General features: G+C 38.6%; 1 protein-coding gene across 1 annotated transcript in view; it reads left to right on the top strand.

Moving 5' to 3' along the window:
• Positions 1-338: 338 nt before the first annotated feature.
• The window catches only part of LOC114463458 (V-set and transmembrane domain-containing protein 2-like protein), a 35,092-nt gene continuing 16,934 nt past the window's right edge, over positions 339-18,496 (top strand). Inside the window, 1 exon segment of the mRNA XM_074783802.1 lies at positions 339-521. Within this exon segment, the coding sequence (XP_074639903.1) occupies positions 356-521 (166 nt within the window). The 5' untranslated portion in view covers positions 339-355.

The raw sequence follows: 18,496 nt of genomic DNA, 5'->3' as shown, positions 1-18,496 counted from the left end.
TATATAATCACGTTTGTACAATATACTATATTGTTCGTACTATATAAGTATATTGTTTGTACAATATAAGGATATTGTTTGTACAATATAGTATCATGTTTGTACAATATCATTATATTGTTCATACAATATAGTGATCCAAAATATGTTTTCACCTGTGGCAGCTCTACTCTTCTGTATATTTGTTTTATGTACTGGTACATAATTCGACTTACCTTCACAAATAATTGTTCAGATCCCTCCGCCTAATTGACTCTGGCTGCGGCCGCTTCACCGGTCTCCGTGCTGCATATCCTTCCGCCGGCTCCATCACTCCTCTCCTCTCTCGCTGTGAGACAGACGCTCTGTATTATCGATGCTCTCAACGCGACAATTTTGCAAAACTGAAAACATATCAGCTGAAGAAATGGATCTGCATGGAATAATAACTGGGATTTTTTATTACGCTGGACTTTACGTTCAACTTAACGCAGCTGTGAACGGTGCTTTAGGAGAGCCTGATAATCACACTTCCATGAAAGGTGAGATGTTTTTGTGGTCTAGTTTTGAGGCTGAGGACTTAATGCAATTCAGTAAGCAATGATTTTTTTTTTCATTCATGTATTCATTTATTAATGTTTTTCCATAAAATACTAATGAGCTGTTTTTTTGTTTACCTTTTTATGTGACTAAAGTTGACTTTTGTCACGCATAGAGTTGTCACTATACCAAAATGAGTAACCACAATACTATACTAGACAAAGTATCACGGTTATATACTGAAGCCTTTTTTATTTTATTTTTTATTATTGTTATTTTTATGATCTGCAATGTATTTGTACATGTCAGAAATACTTATTAATTACTTATAGTGTCATTTGGTGCATGAAAAGAGTACATGAACAAAATCATATTCTGTAAGCAATAAAAAAAAAACTAATTAACGAAGCTCGAATTTCTATGGTTGAAATAAATAAAAAAAAATATATATACATATATATATATATATATCATTCAGTTTCCTTTGGACATTAATTTTAACTAATAATTAATCAACTTAGGATAACAAATCCACTGTCTTTAAAAAAAAAAAAACCATATGACAATAATGTTTCTCCAACATAATAAACCATAGAGGATAAAATACAATTAACAGGAACTGATTCTCATGAGAAAACTATATTTGTATGCATTTTCAGAATGACGTCAATGGTGTTTTACGAGATTGGATGTGATCCCTCTTTTGTATGTAAATAATTTGTAAATATTGTTTGAACATTGTAAATATCTCGGTATAATAATAATAATAAAAAAAGTGTTCCTCCTTTGGCTCCTATAGCGAGTGGCAGCACCAGCACTGTGGATCTCCTATTGCTTTAGCGTCTCTTCCTCGTTTAAAGACAAAATACTTCCAAATGGGACCTTTGGAGTTTGGTTTTTTGAGCAAAATTAGTGATGCCACTGAGTATGACGCCACCGCAGCAGACTCGCCGCTCGGGCCCGGTGCTTCTGCCATGTGTTGTTTCGTGTTTGTGACTGTAAGCTGTGCATGCGTCCAGGCGAGACAGAACTTTAGCTTGTTGTTTGCTTTGAAATGAGTTTCTATCAAAGCGGAGCTGTCTTCATGTAGTTCATTCTTGCCGGTGTAGTAAACACGATGGTACGTTTTCAAGTAAGTAGCGTGCAGTGAGCTTAGACTGTGCAGTGAGAAGCCGGGAGGAAAGTAGAGGCAGTCGCTATGGAGCGGAAACTGATACCGGTAGTATCGTAATCCGCGGTAGTACCGTTGTGTAGAATTTCTAGTATAGTAGGAACCGTTACAATTTGGCACCGCGAGGTACCGTGGGAATCATGCAACTAGTGTCACGCAATAGGAATAAGGACTAAATTTGAAATCTGATAATCACGTAGGGCATATATCCCAAATATATCAACAAAGTGGGTGAACACAGTTCAACCTTTCTAAATATAATAGCTACATTTTTTTTTATCTTTGTTTTTTAAATGCTGTTTATATTGTCTACAGTTGTTGTTGTTTTGTTTGTAAACATCTATCAAATAATAGGTAAAGAAAGCCCGACAACAACAAGTCCTTTTTCAGGTTAAATGATAGACAGAGCAGAGGAATAATGAAGCAAAGCAACACTACATTTCTAAAGGCTGGGATACACTGTGCGATTTTTTTCAGTCGTTGCCCTGAGCTCCAGCTCAAACTGTGCGACTCAGACGCAGAGCTCGAATGTGCGCAGCTCACGATTCATGTTCTCACATTGTACGGACCAACACTCTGACAGGATCTGACTGCTCACACTGTACGTCTATACATGACACGCCGGCGACGCTGGGGGTCGTTTCCGGAAATGCGACATACAAAGTACAAGAAGAAGAAGAAGAATTCGGAAGCGTTGTTATTAAAACTGAAGAAGAAGAACCCAGAAGTGGAAAGACACTCGTCATGTCAACCGTAAAGAAACGCGCCGCCTTGGCATTTTGTGCCATTCTCTGCGCAGAAACTTCCAAAAAGAAAAGGCGGCATTGGGTCTGGACCAGGAATTGGCTGGGCAGACGTGGGCAGTAAGGTCTGTCAATTCTGCAGCGGGAACTCGAGGTGAGCAGCAACAGCTAATTTTTTCTTTTTCTTTGTTGTTTGTCATGGCGTTTGGCATCCATGTGGTGCATTAACACCAAACAGCTAAATTGCACTTTAGGCCAATAATTTACCATCAGATAACTTTTAAAACTCCTGCTTTTTCTGGCTTGTTTGCACAAACGTTCAGTGCAGTCACAGTTAAATACAGAAGTAGGTTAATAAGTGGGTTAATACTAGTTAACAGTATGTTTTAAGACTTTCTGTAGCCTACTTGTTATAATTCTGTCAACTTTTTTTTCACTACAGTTAACTTCATACTTTTACTCGATGACATTTGCAGTATGTATTGTTTTACATTTCAAAACATGTTGAAGTAGGCTTTATCAAAGAGTGGTGGGTAAACGTGGGTAAACTTTCAAATGAAAATGCAAGCAGAACAAACACAATTGTCATTTTTGTGGCTTTCAAAACATCTGAAGTTTTTAAATGCTCATCTTTGTTATTGACATTTGAACTTTCATTCCTGAAGTAGGCTACATACAATATTGGTTTTATACTAATCTTGTGTTAAGTCTAAGCAGAAAAGTTTCCACCAGTTTCAGACCCTTAAATTGTACATCTATAATGCTACTGTATTAATATGGGGTGTTATGTTTAAAACAGGTGGGCAATATGAAGGGTTTTCAGGACCTTCTCCGGATGTCTGTGGAGGACTTTAATTATCTCCTGGAGATGGTGACCCCTCTCATCCGTAAGAGAGATACACACCTTAGGAAGGCCATTAGCCCCAGGGAGAGGCTTTCTGTTACAGTAAAAATTAATAAAAAACTTATATTTATAATGCTATGCAGGTGAATGATACTTGACGATAGTAACAATGAGAATTTGTTAGGTATTTATGATCATGATTATTGTCAAATATTGTTCCAACTACATTACATTATAACTATTTATTGTTTTATTGGCTTTTTAAAATTATTGTTACTCTCATTCTCAATGTGTTAAGAAAGGAAAACATTAATTCACCAGAGATTCATTTCATGTATCACCTTGTACTTGTGTTCCACAGACACCATCGACTGAGGTGGAGTGCAAGGCCATTGCCAGAGACTTTGAAAATAAGTGGCAGTGTCCACACTGCTTAGGGGCTATAGATGTGAAACACATCTTCATTCAACCCCCTTCCAAGAGTGGAAGCATGTTTTACAATTACAAATCAATGTTTTCCATCATACTTATGGCTGTGGTTGACGCCAATTACAAGTTTGTATATGAAAACGCAGGGACACAGGGAAGAGTGTCAGATGCTAGAGTGTTCGCACATTTCGACATGAGAGATGCCATGGACACAGGAATGCTGAACTTTCCCCCTCAAGATACCCTTCAAGGCACTGATGTTATGATGCTGTTCATGTTCATTGGTGATTATACTTCTCCCCTCCGACCAGATCTCATGAAGCCATATCCCTTTCGAAACCTAGACACCAGTCAGAAGATCTTCAATAACCGTCTTTCCAGAGCATGCCGCGTTGTCGAGAATGCTTTCGGAATATTAGCAAATTGCTTTAGAGTTTTCAGGACAACTATTTGCATGTATCCAGACAAGGTTGTTAACATTCTTTTTGCATGCCTTTGTTTACACAACTTTCTCCGGAACCAGAAATCTGACGCCTACGTACCACCTGGAAATGTGGATTCTGAGGACACAAATTATCAGCTGGTCGAAGGAGCATGGATAAGGGAGGGAACACTTCAACCTGTTTCACTGGGCCAAGTAAGGAATCCCTCAGTGGAAGCAAGGAAGCAAAGGGAGTGTTTCATGGCAAAAAGACATGGTGTAGGTAGACCAGACACCAAAGTTAAGACAAATCCAATGTGGATCAATCCATAGTTCTGTTGTTTGAGGTCACTCAGTGCTGTCTGTAGAAAAAGATAATTTGATACATAATAGACCAACTAGCAAACAAGGTAACATTAACTGAATTAGGTATAGGAAAAGAGACTTGTTGCCCTGTTGTCACCTGCTGGTTCATTATTTGGTCTATGCTGTATCAAATCTAATTATTCTCTATTGAAAGTGATATGAGCCACAGTTTCTTTACAATTACAATTAAGTACATTTTGTTACAGGTGATTTGAAATAAAAATGTACAACATTTGAAATGTTATGTTTTTTTTATTAAGATGACGCAAAGTGGTAAATACAAAATATTTTCAAATACGAAGAAATATAAATCTACTTCTATGGAAAATGCAAAGTGTTTCTTCGATGTAATAGTAAATACTATTTCAATAAACAAAATTATATTTGAATAATAAAATGTGCAAACAGGTGTGCATCACACCACAGCATTGAGGTAGCTGGCAAAGTCACATTCTCAGTGTCACAAAAAATGAATTAGATCAGTGCAAAACTACAGGTATTGAGCCTGTTTTAAACAGCAGGAACATTTTGGATATAAGATACCCAGCTACTCAGAGTTCAACATGTTTATTAAGGCCATCGGTTGGGTGGATGGGGCCTGGTAGTCTCGGGAGGGGGGGGGGGGGGGGGACCTGATAAGGGGGCATATGATACAAAGGTGGCCTAGCCTATGAACCTTCAAATTGAGAATGGCCAGCCTGCTGGGCCTCCTGTGTGTCATAAATCATGATCATGATATTTCTCCTAAGCGTTAACTGTAGTACTTTATCCTTTACATTTTGCATTTCTGTGGCCCAACACCTCCTCAGCATCTGCAGTGGAGGCTGCTAATGTGTTTTGGACTTGATGAAGCAGAGAAAGTTTGGTCATCTCAATGCTGTGCTCAGCTAATTTTTGGTTTGTGCACTCTAGGTCTTGACAGGGTGACTTGTGGACTCGGTGGCATGTGAACTGTTTGCTGTGTTTTCCTCTTCCTGCATCAGCGAAACTGGACTTGTGTTCGAAGAACTCCAGATTTCTGGGTCAATTCCCACTGGACTGTTCATTGTCTCCCTCCTCTGCTGCACCTGTGTCCTCCGGCTCTGTGTCAACCTGTAGGAAACTGCACAGAAAGCCCACAGGGGGAAAGTGATTACACAAAAGCAAAGATCTTATCAGTGCAATTTAGTTTAGATACTAATTTTACACTATTATCACTAGGCCTGACCATGTTAGAATGAAATTATGATTATTTATTAACTTTATATCATTTATTTGACTAAAAACATTTGAACCTATAATTTCTTCTGACTTTGATGTTGTTTCCTCACAAATATGGTGTGTGTATGTATTCATACAACTTTGTTACAAACTTACTCTTAGAGTAGACTTGGTATGTCTGTGTATGACATGGGCCTTCAAAAAATCCAAGTGGTGTAGTAACCACTTCTGTTTGTTGGTCAATGGTTTGTGGCCACTGCCGCTGGGCTTGGGTTTCTGTAGTTTACCGTATTGCGTTCAAAGTGATGCCTCACGGGTTTTCACCTCATTCACTGAACAAACATTAAACATGTACTTTAATATGTGTATTTATTTATTATTTATTCATTATCAATGATTGCTTGTTGATCAAACATCATTGCAATGGTTAAATCAATAACAAATTCATGCACACTTGGAAGCATAGTGTTATCTGGGATCTCAATTCAAAACAACTTTATTTACATGAGAAACAAGTTTACATTGCCAAAGCAAGTGTGACATAGAACAATGTACACACAATAATAATAAATATTAAAAATAGAAACATTTGTGTTGTGCAAAACAATACAAATTCAAAACTGCTTTATTGGCACACGCAAGCAAGCAACAACAACCGGTAAATTGCTTATCTGGACGAAGACATTACACTCATCATACGACTGTAACTGAGCAGCTATCTCCCTCCTACTTTTTTCCCGGTTGTTGCGGTCGTGGTAATTCTGTGAGCCCACGTCGAAAATTCACGGGTGAACCTGCCAGAGTTCAACTAGTTGAGCCTCCATTCCCTCAGTCCAAACGACGCGCTGCATATCCATGTTGCTTTTTCATTTGAGCACGTATTTCTGTGTTCGCGCAGGCGCAGTGTGAGAGTTTGACGTAAGCCGGTCCGTGTCGCTGCTTCAACTGTGCGATACCCTCACAAACATGTTTGAAATCCTTAACACCCTACGATTGTTGATCGTGAGCTGGTCGTGAGGTGTTAATCGCTTTCGTGACCCCATGTATACTACACGATGCACGACACACGATCTAGCAGAGACTCGCACAATCCCACAAATAATCGCACAAGTCGAAAATCGGCTCAAAATGGGCCAAAAATCGCACAGTGTATGCCTGCCTTAAGAGTGCGAATCATTTTGCAACTAAGAGTGATTATGTGAGAGAAGGTTGTTCATGATAATGAAATCTTCTCTCACATGTGTCATTTCACTAAAATCAGCCTAATTTCTGACTCAGCTGTACCATTTTACTGCTGTCAGTGCTAACTTTATTACCACCGGCCATATGCTGTATAAATGCTGCTTTGTAGCCTTGAGCAGCTGTGACTCAACCAAGCCTCATTTCTCCACAGTTTTTACAAATGTGGCCTAAAAACTTTTGAAATGTCCTTATTAAAAGATAAATGCCTAACAAAATATTTTGCACAATATTTGTTTTGTTAACTTTTAAAAATGGGACAACTTTACCATTTCAGAGCCTGTGCGCCACCATGTTGAAATTACGTCACACCACCATGTTCCTTTTGTAAAGCAGAAAATGTTTTCAGGTCATTATAGGATTGGGATCTAGCTTTACAGTGAAATGTCCATCCTGCCATAGCAATGTTAATGTGTGGTGTGTTGTAGCCATGTTTCTGTGAGACAGAGCAAATCAGCATCTAACATCCTGCAATCTTGTTTTAAGTCTGCTATGTGTGCTTCTAAGCCTTGAATATTAAGTAAGCAAACTTTGAGAGAAGCATCTGATCTTGTTAATGAAGTCTCGATGTATTTTCTCATTCCCTCCAAGTTCTCATCAATATCACTTTTTGCGTAAATAGCAGTGGCTTTAAAATCCTGAATAATCAGATTTTCTATGGATGTAATACGGCTTAAAGCTACATAAGCTTGGCCAGCAGAGAAAATCTTTTTAAATGACACCACTGCTTTGTCTAAAGGTAAGCCTTGCACTTTATGTATTGTGCAGCCCCACGCTAGACGCAAAGGAAACTGACATCTAACGCCACCTCTGTTGGTTACTTTGTCTTCATCAAGCCCAACTGGTCTGGCATTTTGAAGACCAGGCACTGTACATGGGAACTTTGCTCTTAATTTACTGCCTATCCTTTCATCATCAAATTTCTCATAAATACATTTTGGGAGTTTGGTATTTTCATCAAATTTTACAAGAGAAACAGTGGCAAGTACTCCATTAACAAGACCATCTGAAATGTCTATGTTTTTGATGAGCATGACACGAGCATTTGGACCGACACTCAACAATTTATGTAAATATGTCTGTTTGTCTAAGGTATGTGAAGTAGTATTTTTTGCAAATCTTCATGTTTGAGGATTTTTGTCAAAGTCTTGTGCTTTAATCTGCACAATATCAGAACATACCTTGTGCAACATTTTAAAGTTATGGTATCAACGCCACTGTTTGTTGCAAATAGGGGTGGGAATCTTTAGGCACCTCATGATTCGATTCGATTACGATTCAAGGGGCTTCAATTCGATTCTAAATTGATTATTAATGTATTTTGATGCATGCTTTATTCACAAAATATCTGTTGTATTCACTGTGTCCATGCACTTTATAAAAATATATATTGTATGTAGTTAGAAAAAAAGAGATACATTACCATTCATTAACCTTTATTACACTAATGGAAAAAGTATGTGAACTGAAAATGTACAAGTTTTTGAAATAAAGGTAGTAGCAGCCTTTTCATGTAAGGTAACTTCAATTGAAAAAAAAAAAAAAAAATGACGTATGACATTAGCTTCCAGTCATTAGAGATAAAGTACGCAGTTATATGATGTCCACACATCACATGTCACTGCTATACTACCCGCTTTCTGCAGCGATGCCATGACTTCTGTTCTGGTTGGTTGTAAAGCTTCGGGATGGCCGTGTATCAGTAAAGTAACGTGAAGAAGAGATAGTATATCTAGGCTCCAAAGTATGCAGCAGCGCACGAAAGCCCTGATTTTCCACGACCGAGTAAGGATGTAAATCCTTAGCAATAAATGTTGCAATCACCTTGTTAATCCACTTTACCTTTTCCGAAGAGGGTGGAAGCTTTGTTGTGATGTGTTTGATTGTTCTCTGGTTAGCAGAGGTACTTTGAGCAACAGCCGACTTTGCCTCCTCCTCCGTGTGAAAACGTGCTATTTGGCTTCTCATGGTTGTTGTGTTCCCAAAGTACTTAATTTTAGTTTAACAGAGCTTACATACAGCGTGGCTCTTGTCCAGTTTACTTCCACCGTGGACATTAAAGAAACATCAGCTGCACGGCGCTGGTCTTAACTCCCGCACGTCCATGCTTCCTTGTTGTGGTGCTCTCTTTAAAGTGTCCCCCTGGAAACGCGCTGCACGCCCCAGTTCCGCGGCTTTTTTGTTCAGACTTTTAAAGGGGATATATTATGGTTTTAAATCCTTCCTTTTTACATATAAATCATACAGTTGTGGTCTATATAAAGCAGAACTGCAATGCTTGGGTCTGAATTCCTCATTATTATAGCTCCACAGGCCCCTTTTCTACCCCTTTTCTGATGTGCTTCTGAGAGCAACTCGTTTTGGTGCGGTCTCTTTAAATGCAAATGAGACACTCCATACCCCGCCCCCTCTTCAGGTGACACTCGGTTCAACTCCACCCTGCTCGGCCATTTTTGTAGTTTGATAGAAGAGATACGGCTATGTAGCGGCGCATAAACTTTTTATTCAGAGTTTATTTACAAAATGTCAACAACAGAAGACTTGTCCATCCAGCCTTACATGTTTGAGCCAGAGTCGGACCCGGCGGAGCGAGATGAAAATGAAGATGATGAACCTGCAGATCCCTAACAAGTGAGCTAACACAAGCACCGAGCTAACGCTAGCGCCAAGCTATCGTCACGAAATGCATTTTAATACAGTCTTTTCAAAGACAAAAACGGCAAATTGAAATGACTAATGAAAACTTTAGACTTAAATTAAATCACATAGGCCATATCATCAAGGATCTAAAATGAGCACACAGCGCTAACATATGTTGTATGATAAGTCTGAAGACGGTGCAACTGCTAATGCTAACAAAACCATGACAGGGACGTCTTATCATCACACTTTTTAGCGTTATTTACAGCTTACTGAAGTGCTCTGTTCGTCATCTCCAAAGATAGAAGGAATTGAACTCTCAATCAGACAAAGTCTTTCGGCAAATCCTTCTTTATACTGGCGGAGGTTGCAGAAGCAGTCATCCTTGAAGTGCTTCGCACACAAAAATGATCTTACCCACAGATGTGGGTACATTTCCGTGAAAAATAGAACTCAACCAGGCACTTCAAAAAGGTTCTCATGCTGGGAGACGGTGTAATGAAGCGTGTGGGTTACTACATCCAACAACCAAACATTTTGACTTATCCTCTCGTAACTTCGGCATCCTTGAGCTTGGACTACAAAATAAAAGCGAGAAATAAAAATGGCGGATTGCTCGAAGTGTTGGACCTGGAGTTGATGTACTAATTTGGCAGTTCTGCTGCAAATACTGTGATGTAATAGTTCATAAAACGTAATAGAGAATAGAAAAATCGAAACAGATTGAAAAATATGAGCAAAACAGAATATAAAGATAACTACGGAGCACCTGAAGAGACCAATTTGATTTTTTCTGTACTTCTATTCACTCTAAATATACAACAAAATGCATTTAAGCGCTAAAAAAGTGGATTTAGCATGATATGTCCCATTTAAACGGCCTCTAAAATTTTGATTTTCGATTACTGGAAATTAAAGAATCGATTCAGAATCGTCCACCTCCGAATCTCGATGCATCTAAGAATCGATTTTTTTCTCCCACCTGTAGTTGTAAAAATGTGAAGGTCTTCTGTGTCATCACCCATACCAGTCTTACATTGTTCTAACAGTTTTTCATCCTAGGCATTAAGTTTGTCTCCTTTTTTATGTTTTCTGATACGATTCAGTGTCATAGCAAAGTCTAGATTTTTCTGTCGCACTATTTCTGTTAGCTCTATGTGTTGCCCCATAGGTTGGTTCCTGTTTGGTCTGTGTAAAGAGGCCTTCCTTTTACTGGTGGAAGTTGATAAAAATCTCCAACAGCTATTACAGACACATTAATAAAGGGAGAAAAATCAGAACATTGTTTAAATTGTCACAGTCTGCCATGGATGTATGTCAGTAATTTGTGATCAACCATTGAAATCTCGTCTATTATAAATATTTGGAGATCTTTCAGACTGACTCTTAAAGTATTTACTTTTTTCTCTTTTAATGGCTGATACAGTAATGAAACATTATTTATTTTTTATTTATTCAGTTTATTTCTGACATGGTTGCATTCACAGAAGTTTTGTTATTCTTTTTTTTTGTTTTGTTTTTTTGTTTTGTACATGCCAAAAAAGGAGACGAAAGAAGCAGTTTGCTTATCCAAGTCCCGTCCCCTGTTTTGAACACAGAAAATTTACATCAAAGCTTGTCTCTCTGGTCAAACAGTCTTAGGTTGTTCTGAACACAATTTCATTATTATTTTTTTTTTTGTCCTTTTTTATGTAGGATTTATTCTCATATGTAGTCAGTGTTGTCTTTTTTCATTCCTCCTCCTCTCCATCGTTGTTCATGTCGTCCTTGTTCCCTGCAGATTTCATTCCCAGACGTTGTTTGCGTTCCTCCAGTTCTTTCGAAGTTCCTTGTTATCTTCAGATAGATTTCTTAGCATACGAAGGATTAGAAAGGCACATACCCCTATCATTAGCAGGCCAATGATCATGACCCCTAACAGGTAGAGGTCCTCCACATCTTCCACTGAGAGGTTTGAGAGGCACAGCATTTGGGTTTTTCCTTTCCATTCATGACGTAACCACTTGGGAATGTCTCTTTTGGACACGCTGGTTCGTGTTGTTGTGATCTTCTGTTCGTGAAGATTGATTCGATTGTGTTCATTGACCAGTTGATAAGTTCCATCTTGTTGATGTGTTGATCTCGTATTCGTGTAAGAATGTGTTCTGAGTTTTTTCTTTATATCTAGTCAAGTTTGCAGCTTGTTCTGTCTCTGCATCAAGGTTAGTCCAGCTGGTGATAGCTCTATTGACAGTGCTGTATTTTCCAATGTTAGATTTAACCCTTTCTTGTATAAACACATTACTATGTCTTAGTTGTATGTGAAATGTTTTTGCATTTGATATGGGAGTGTTTTAAGTGAGGCCCTAAATGTGAGAATTTGTGTGTTGTAGTGTATTATTTCTTGCAGTTTTAGGTATTTGGCCTTTTCAAATAGTTCGTTTGTCTGTGCGTTGTGTGGTGCTTTATATGTATTTATTACAAAGACCAAAGCTGTTGTGTATTGTAGTAGCATTAATGTTATAAGCAGCTACACCTGTAGGAGCAGTGAGTAAAGCATGAACATCATCTGGATAATTTGACATCCTAGCTAAAAGTCTTGTGGCCTCATAGTACACAGCTTTAATTAAGTGGGACTTCCCTGTGCCTGCTCCACCGGAAATAAATACATGAAAAGGTGCAGGATTTTTACCATTAACTTTGTCCAAGCACCACTGTCGTATCTTGTAAAACACCTGTGACTGTAGGTCATTCAGTGATCTCATGATAGCTTGAGCTTCAGAATGATTAATTTTCTGTTTTGGGAATTCCATAGACACAGGTGTCTTTTCTGGTTGCAAATCTGGAATAATGTCTCTTTTCATAGGAAACAAGTCTTTGTTAACACTCATTTCCTCTACACTTTCTAATCGTTCTAATTCTGCTTCAGGACATAGATTAGCCGAAGCATCTTCAGGAAAGCCCATGTGTGCTATGGCTTCTTCAAAATCTTCTAATTCTTCAGCTTCTTTTTCAAATTTAGACTTGTTCAAATCAACCAACTCTTTTACAGCTTTAATTTGAATGCTGCTATTAGTGACAAAACCAGTCTCGTAAAACTCTTCAAAAGACACAAACTGTGGGGGTTTCACCTGTTTGTCTGTATAATAAGGCAACAACAGCTGAAGCAAGCTTTGATAGTGCTTTTCAGGATCTTCAGTGAAAAGCGAACATTTCATACTAAAGCAACATCTGTCCTTGTCCTCTTTTTTTTCACCAAACCACAGTCGTCATCTAGTTTAATAACATTGGTTTGACATTTTTCACTTGTGGCCACATTTCTATATTCTGGAGCAAAACTTGCTAGACACATGTCTTTAAACTCATTAGTTTTAGGTAGGGCTGCTCGATTATGGCAAAAATCATAATCACGATTATTTTGATTGATATTGTAATCACGATTATTAAAGACGATTATTCATTGATTTGAGAAAAAGCATTTATTGATCTTTTAACTCTGGTATTTCTTTTAACACCATAAGCTTGAAGTGAAAAACAAGAAAAATGCAAATAATTAAGATAAAAAATATATTGATAAAATGAATTAAATAATATGTAAAAAATAAAAAAATAAACACTATCCCAGACTTAAAGTATTATACACTGAAACAAAATTACTTTACCATAAAAAAAATTCCAACTCCAACTCTGGTGTAATGCACTTGCTACAACAACCTTACCTAGTACTGCAAAAAAAACACTGTCGTATTAATCAGTATATTAACGATATAACAGTTAACAAATTAAAACTATATTTGAGGTAAAGGCACACCCTTTTGGCCAAAATTAGTCTTAACAAGAATAAATGGACTGAATCGTACTCACGAGAAAAATCAGCTGCCAAAACTTATTTTTAAACTCTTTTTAAAAACAAAACAACAGTAGTTGGCACCTAGTCCCATACTCCCTCATCCAGGCTCCCTGCAATCTGACACCTACAACCTCTTAAAGGTTTTTAGCCAGGAACACCAGTCTGTTAACTTGGTCTGGTTTCAGGGATGAGCGCAGGCAGGTGACGACATTACCACCTGTACTGAAAACCCTCTCTGACGAGGCACTTGTGGCTGGAATACAAAGATATTTCCTTGCCAGGTTGGAGAGCCGTGGGTAGAACTTCTGGGATACCTTCCACCACTCTAGTGGGTCCGCCTCAGTGTCCAGTGTCCCTGCCTGAAGGTAGGACTGTAGCTCAAAAGCTATGGCCTTGTCCTGGTCCTGGTCCGGTTGCAAAGCAGCGGATCTTGGAGCTGTGCCTTCAATGACCGGCTTGAAGAAGCTGCCCAGGGCTTTCTTCTTTCGTGCACCACCAGCAGCGGTGGCGTCAGTGTCATCAGCAGGAGTCACTGCTCTCTCAGGGGCCTTCTCCTGGGAAAAGGAGGAGGAGAATATTGTGAAGAGAAATGATTAAAATGTTTAATCTGACTAAATGGTTATGTCTATTCACAACTAGAAATATTAAAGTATAACTTAAACGACTTTTGTTTACATTAAATTACATTGTATTTACTGGTTGTTATTAGTACCATAGCATTGTTATTATTATTATAATTATAATTACCATGACAGCCTTCATCTCAGATGACAGTCTTTCTTCAATTGACCCATGCTTGTCTTCACTCACATATGCGAGCTTGAACCTTGGGTCCAGGGCTGAAGCCATGTCCAACAGCTCTTGTGTTGGTGCATCATCATATTTCTCATTGAGATAGCCCACGATCTTCTTCTTGATACACTTTGCAAGGTCTGTGTCGTCCTCCTGCACAGCCAATATGGATGTGTTGAAAAGGTGGAGAGTTGGCTTGACAAAAGACACACTCACATATTGCTCCCCAGAAAGTGCATCGGTAAATTCAACGAGAGGGCTTAGTGACTTGTTGATGGCCTCCAGTACATCGATGTCCTGCCATGAGGGGGTGAGGTGTCTGTTTCTTGTGTCGTTGTAGAGGACCTCTGCAATGGCCTTCTGCTGCTCTAGGACCCTGCCAATCATAGCCTGCCGAGACCCCCACCTCGTTGGACACTCCGTCGTAAGAGAGTGTTCAGGCAAATTCAGCCTCTTCTGTACATCTGTCAGCTCCCTTTTTTTTTTCCAACTGTAGGAGAAGGCACTGACCAGTTTTTTGCAGACCCCCATTGCACGGCCAATCCTGTGGTCCTTCATTGCATTCTCTAAAAGTACAATAAATATAAACATTTATCATCATTACCATCATCATAATCTTCATCAATGTATCAATAGGCTGGGAAATATGAATTATTATTAGGAATTAAATACATTATCGTGTGTGTGATAGATGGATAGATAGATAGCTAACATGATATATTCTACATCCTAGATTCCCAAAGTGGGGAACGCAAATTGTCATAGAGGGTATGTGAATAAAAAAAATAAAAAATGGAAACTAGAATATAAATCGACCAGCAGTCAGGAGCCTCCATGCTTTGCCACAAATTACACATTAGCTGATGTAAGACAACCCATGGTTACAGAATATTATTATTATTTAATTTATTATTATTATTATTATATATTTCACTGTAGGGCTACATTGTTTATCAGTGGTTCCCAACTTTTTTGGGTTGTGACCCCATTTTAATCTCCAGAGACTTTTTTCTTTCTTTCTAGAATTAGCTTTTGATAATGTTTATTGTTTGTTTTTTATTCTGCAATTTATTTTGAACTAGATTTATATTTGAGAAAGTGAAAGTATACAATACAGTTTAAGATTGTTGTGTGATGTTAAAATTTGAAAAATAATAATTACAACATTTTTAAAAATACATTGATATTCAGCTTTGTTTTTTTTTTTTTTTATCATTATAAACTATTAGACTTTTCAGGGGACCCCATTTGAATTCCAGGCGACCCCACATGGGGTCCTGACCCCAAAGTTGGAAAAAAACTGCATTTCATTATTATAATTTTTAAGTGTGCAGAAGTAGGGGCTACATGGCTTAAGATTACATGTCTGAAGGGGTACGGGACTGTGAAAAGTTTGAGAACCACTGTTGTACATGATTTGTTTAGTTATTAATAAATTGCATCACACAATCAGGAGAAGGAAACCTACTACTCACCTATGGCCAAGTGGAGTCTGTGCCCGAAGCACTGCAGCCTCATCCAGCCATTGAGTTCAGCTGCCAGCTTCATATTTGAGGCATTGTCTGTTGTGATACAGACGAGTTTCTCTTCGTTCAAGTCCCATGCAGCCATCGCTTGCCTCAGGCCATCGGCTATATTTTGCCCTGTGTGGTCTTCGGGGAAAAAAGCCGTTTGGAGACAATTCGTCTTTATGGTGAAATCCGCGTCGATGTAATGAAGTGTGAGGCTAATATATGGCTCCATGGTGCGGCTCGACCATAGGTCCGTTGTGGTGGCAAAATATACTGCTCTTGACACTTCTTTTGCAACTTTTCCACGACATTCGTCATAAAGTGCAGGCAGCGCAATTCTGCTAAAATGGTGACGTGATGGTAACACATACCGCTTGTCCATTGTGTTCATCAGTTTAATGAACCCCGGGTCGTTAACGGTGTTGATAGGGCTCATGTCTTTGGCAATCATGTATGTGACTGCATCAGTTATTTCTTTATGCCTGCGGGAGCTGGGTGGATATGCGGTGGCATTATAAAGCGTGTCCTTAATTGAGGACTGCGTGGCGGTGGCAGGAGTCGAGGAGCTTTTCATTTTTGAGTTTTGTTCCTTCACTGCTTGGTCATATATTATTCTGTGTGTGGACTTTAAATGGTTAAATAAATTGGTTGTGTTTCCTTGAGGTGCAGACACGGTCGCGTGACATATCTTGCACAATATCTTAGTTTGTTCCGAGTCAGACTCCTCAAAACCGAAGTGTTTCCACACCACAGAATTCACCTTTCCTTTCTTCACGACCAAAAGCTCCCTTTCTGCCATCTTCTACCGTCTCCTTCCACAAGATTTTTCTAAACACTCACTTGCACCGGGGACTGGGAAGGGGCGGGGCGGAGTGCACAGTTGGAAGGGTCGCTGCATTTACCACACAAGACGCGCCGTGCGGGCGGCAGAATGATCGTTTTATAACGATTATCTTGTTTTTGTAATCGAGGGCAGCCAAAATCGAAATCGAAATCGAAATTCAATTAATCGCCCAGCCATAGTTTTAGGTCTATTTTTGTAACGATCAGTGATGTTTGTCATCCAGATTTTGTCTGTGTTTAGGTGTTGCTGTTCTGCTGTCTTCTGAATTATATTCAGAGGAAGACTCATCCTGACAACATTGTCTCCAGCTGGAACAAATACAACTTTTCTGGAGCACTCCTTTAATTGCATGTTTGTGAGTCGATACACACTTTCCTGAGCAGATACTTCTGTTATGCAAAAACACACTTCCTAACTTGTTAAGGGCCTGTTTAGCATCTACATTTCCTTTATTTTTAACTTCATTCTCTGCTTGAGATAATATATACTACACATGCATATGCATCACATACAAACTGAATCTCCAATTTTGCATTTCAGCAAAGCAAGACATCTTTGTTGTACTGATTTACCCAAACATCGTTTATATGTCTTTTATGAACAACGCTAGTTTTCTTTGTAGTTAACTTAAAAGCCTTTTCAAAAATTGACTGATTGATACCCAGGGAATTAAAGAGAGCGTCAATACTGGCAAATAATGCCTCTTCATTTGAAAGAGCTACTTTGACTTTCTTCATTATCTCTTTAGCTATTGCAGCAGCATCACATGTTTTGACATTATTCTGCTGCTGTCCTTTATCAGGTTCATCTTGTTTCTGCTGCTCCTCTGTTTTTGGTTTACACAGAAATGTCTTGTTGCTTGGAGGTCGTGGGAAATTAAACCTACATGGTGTGCCCTTCTTTTTACAACTCTTGGAGTGTTTTTTACTGTGCATTTGAACACTGGAAACGACCTCATGCAGATCATCAGTTTCAGGTGGGAGGTCACATGTTACATATTTATCAATGAAATCTATGACCTCCTGATCTGTGTTAGTGCCAATCTTTGGTGCATTTTCCACCCAAAGCAAACTGAAACTTATGATCAAACATCCTGGCTGCTGCCACAGGATTATTCTTTAACAAATTACATTTTTGGGACCAGTCCATCTCATTTACATTGCATGTCAAATGTTGAATGTTCATAAAGGTTTCCATCAGTTCTGTCCATTGTAAATCTGCAGATGAAAAGGAACAGAACCAAGTAGGAATCCCAAGTTGCCTGACCATAGCAAACAAATCTTTCTGGACACATTGCCAAAATACAGGTGTTCCACGAATAGGCTTTAAAAATGTGTAACCCTTGTCACAACTTAAAACATTCTGAACAAAGTCTTTACTTGCAAGCATTGATGATGTAATCTGTGTGTTCTCTCCTCCATGATACCCTTTCCTTAATGCTATAGAAACATTAGACACAACTTGATTAATCTCAGACAAATACTGTGCATAAAAGATATAATCTAAATTTCTGCCAAATCTCCCATCGGCATTAAGAATTCTAGCATTCAGATAGTGACTCAGTGTCAACTTATGCTGTCTGGTGTCATGAAATGTACCAGTGCCCTTTGGGAAAAGAACAGGAAAACATTTAGCCTCATTGCTAGCATCTGTAAGCAAACGTACAGGACTGTTACCTTCTGCTGGAGCTACTGATAACACACTGTCAAAATGGTGATCCAATACTTCCTGTGTAACATCTACTGGCTGCATACATGTGTCCAAATACATGCCATGCTGTTGCTGATCATTAATGTGTTCTTCATCTTGAATGTCTTTTTCACCCTCATCACTTTCATCATCATTTCTATCTTTTTCAAGGGGATTTGTCCAATCTGTATTAATTTACACATCTTTATACCACTTGTGATATTTTAAATGTTCTAGTGCACTATGAACTTTATTTGTG

The sequence above is a fragment of the Gouania willdenowi genome, chromosome 5 (genome assembly GCF_900634775.1).
Source record: "Gouania willdenowi chromosome 5, fGouWil2.1, whole genome shotgun sequence".
In the NCBI taxonomy this organism is placed as follows: domain Eukaryota; kingdom Metazoa; phylum Chordata; class Actinopteri; order Blenniiformes; family Gobiesocidae; genus Gouania; species Gouania willdenowi.
Note: the sequence above shows the minus strand (reverse complement) of the source record. Positions and strands in the feature narration are given on the sequence as shown.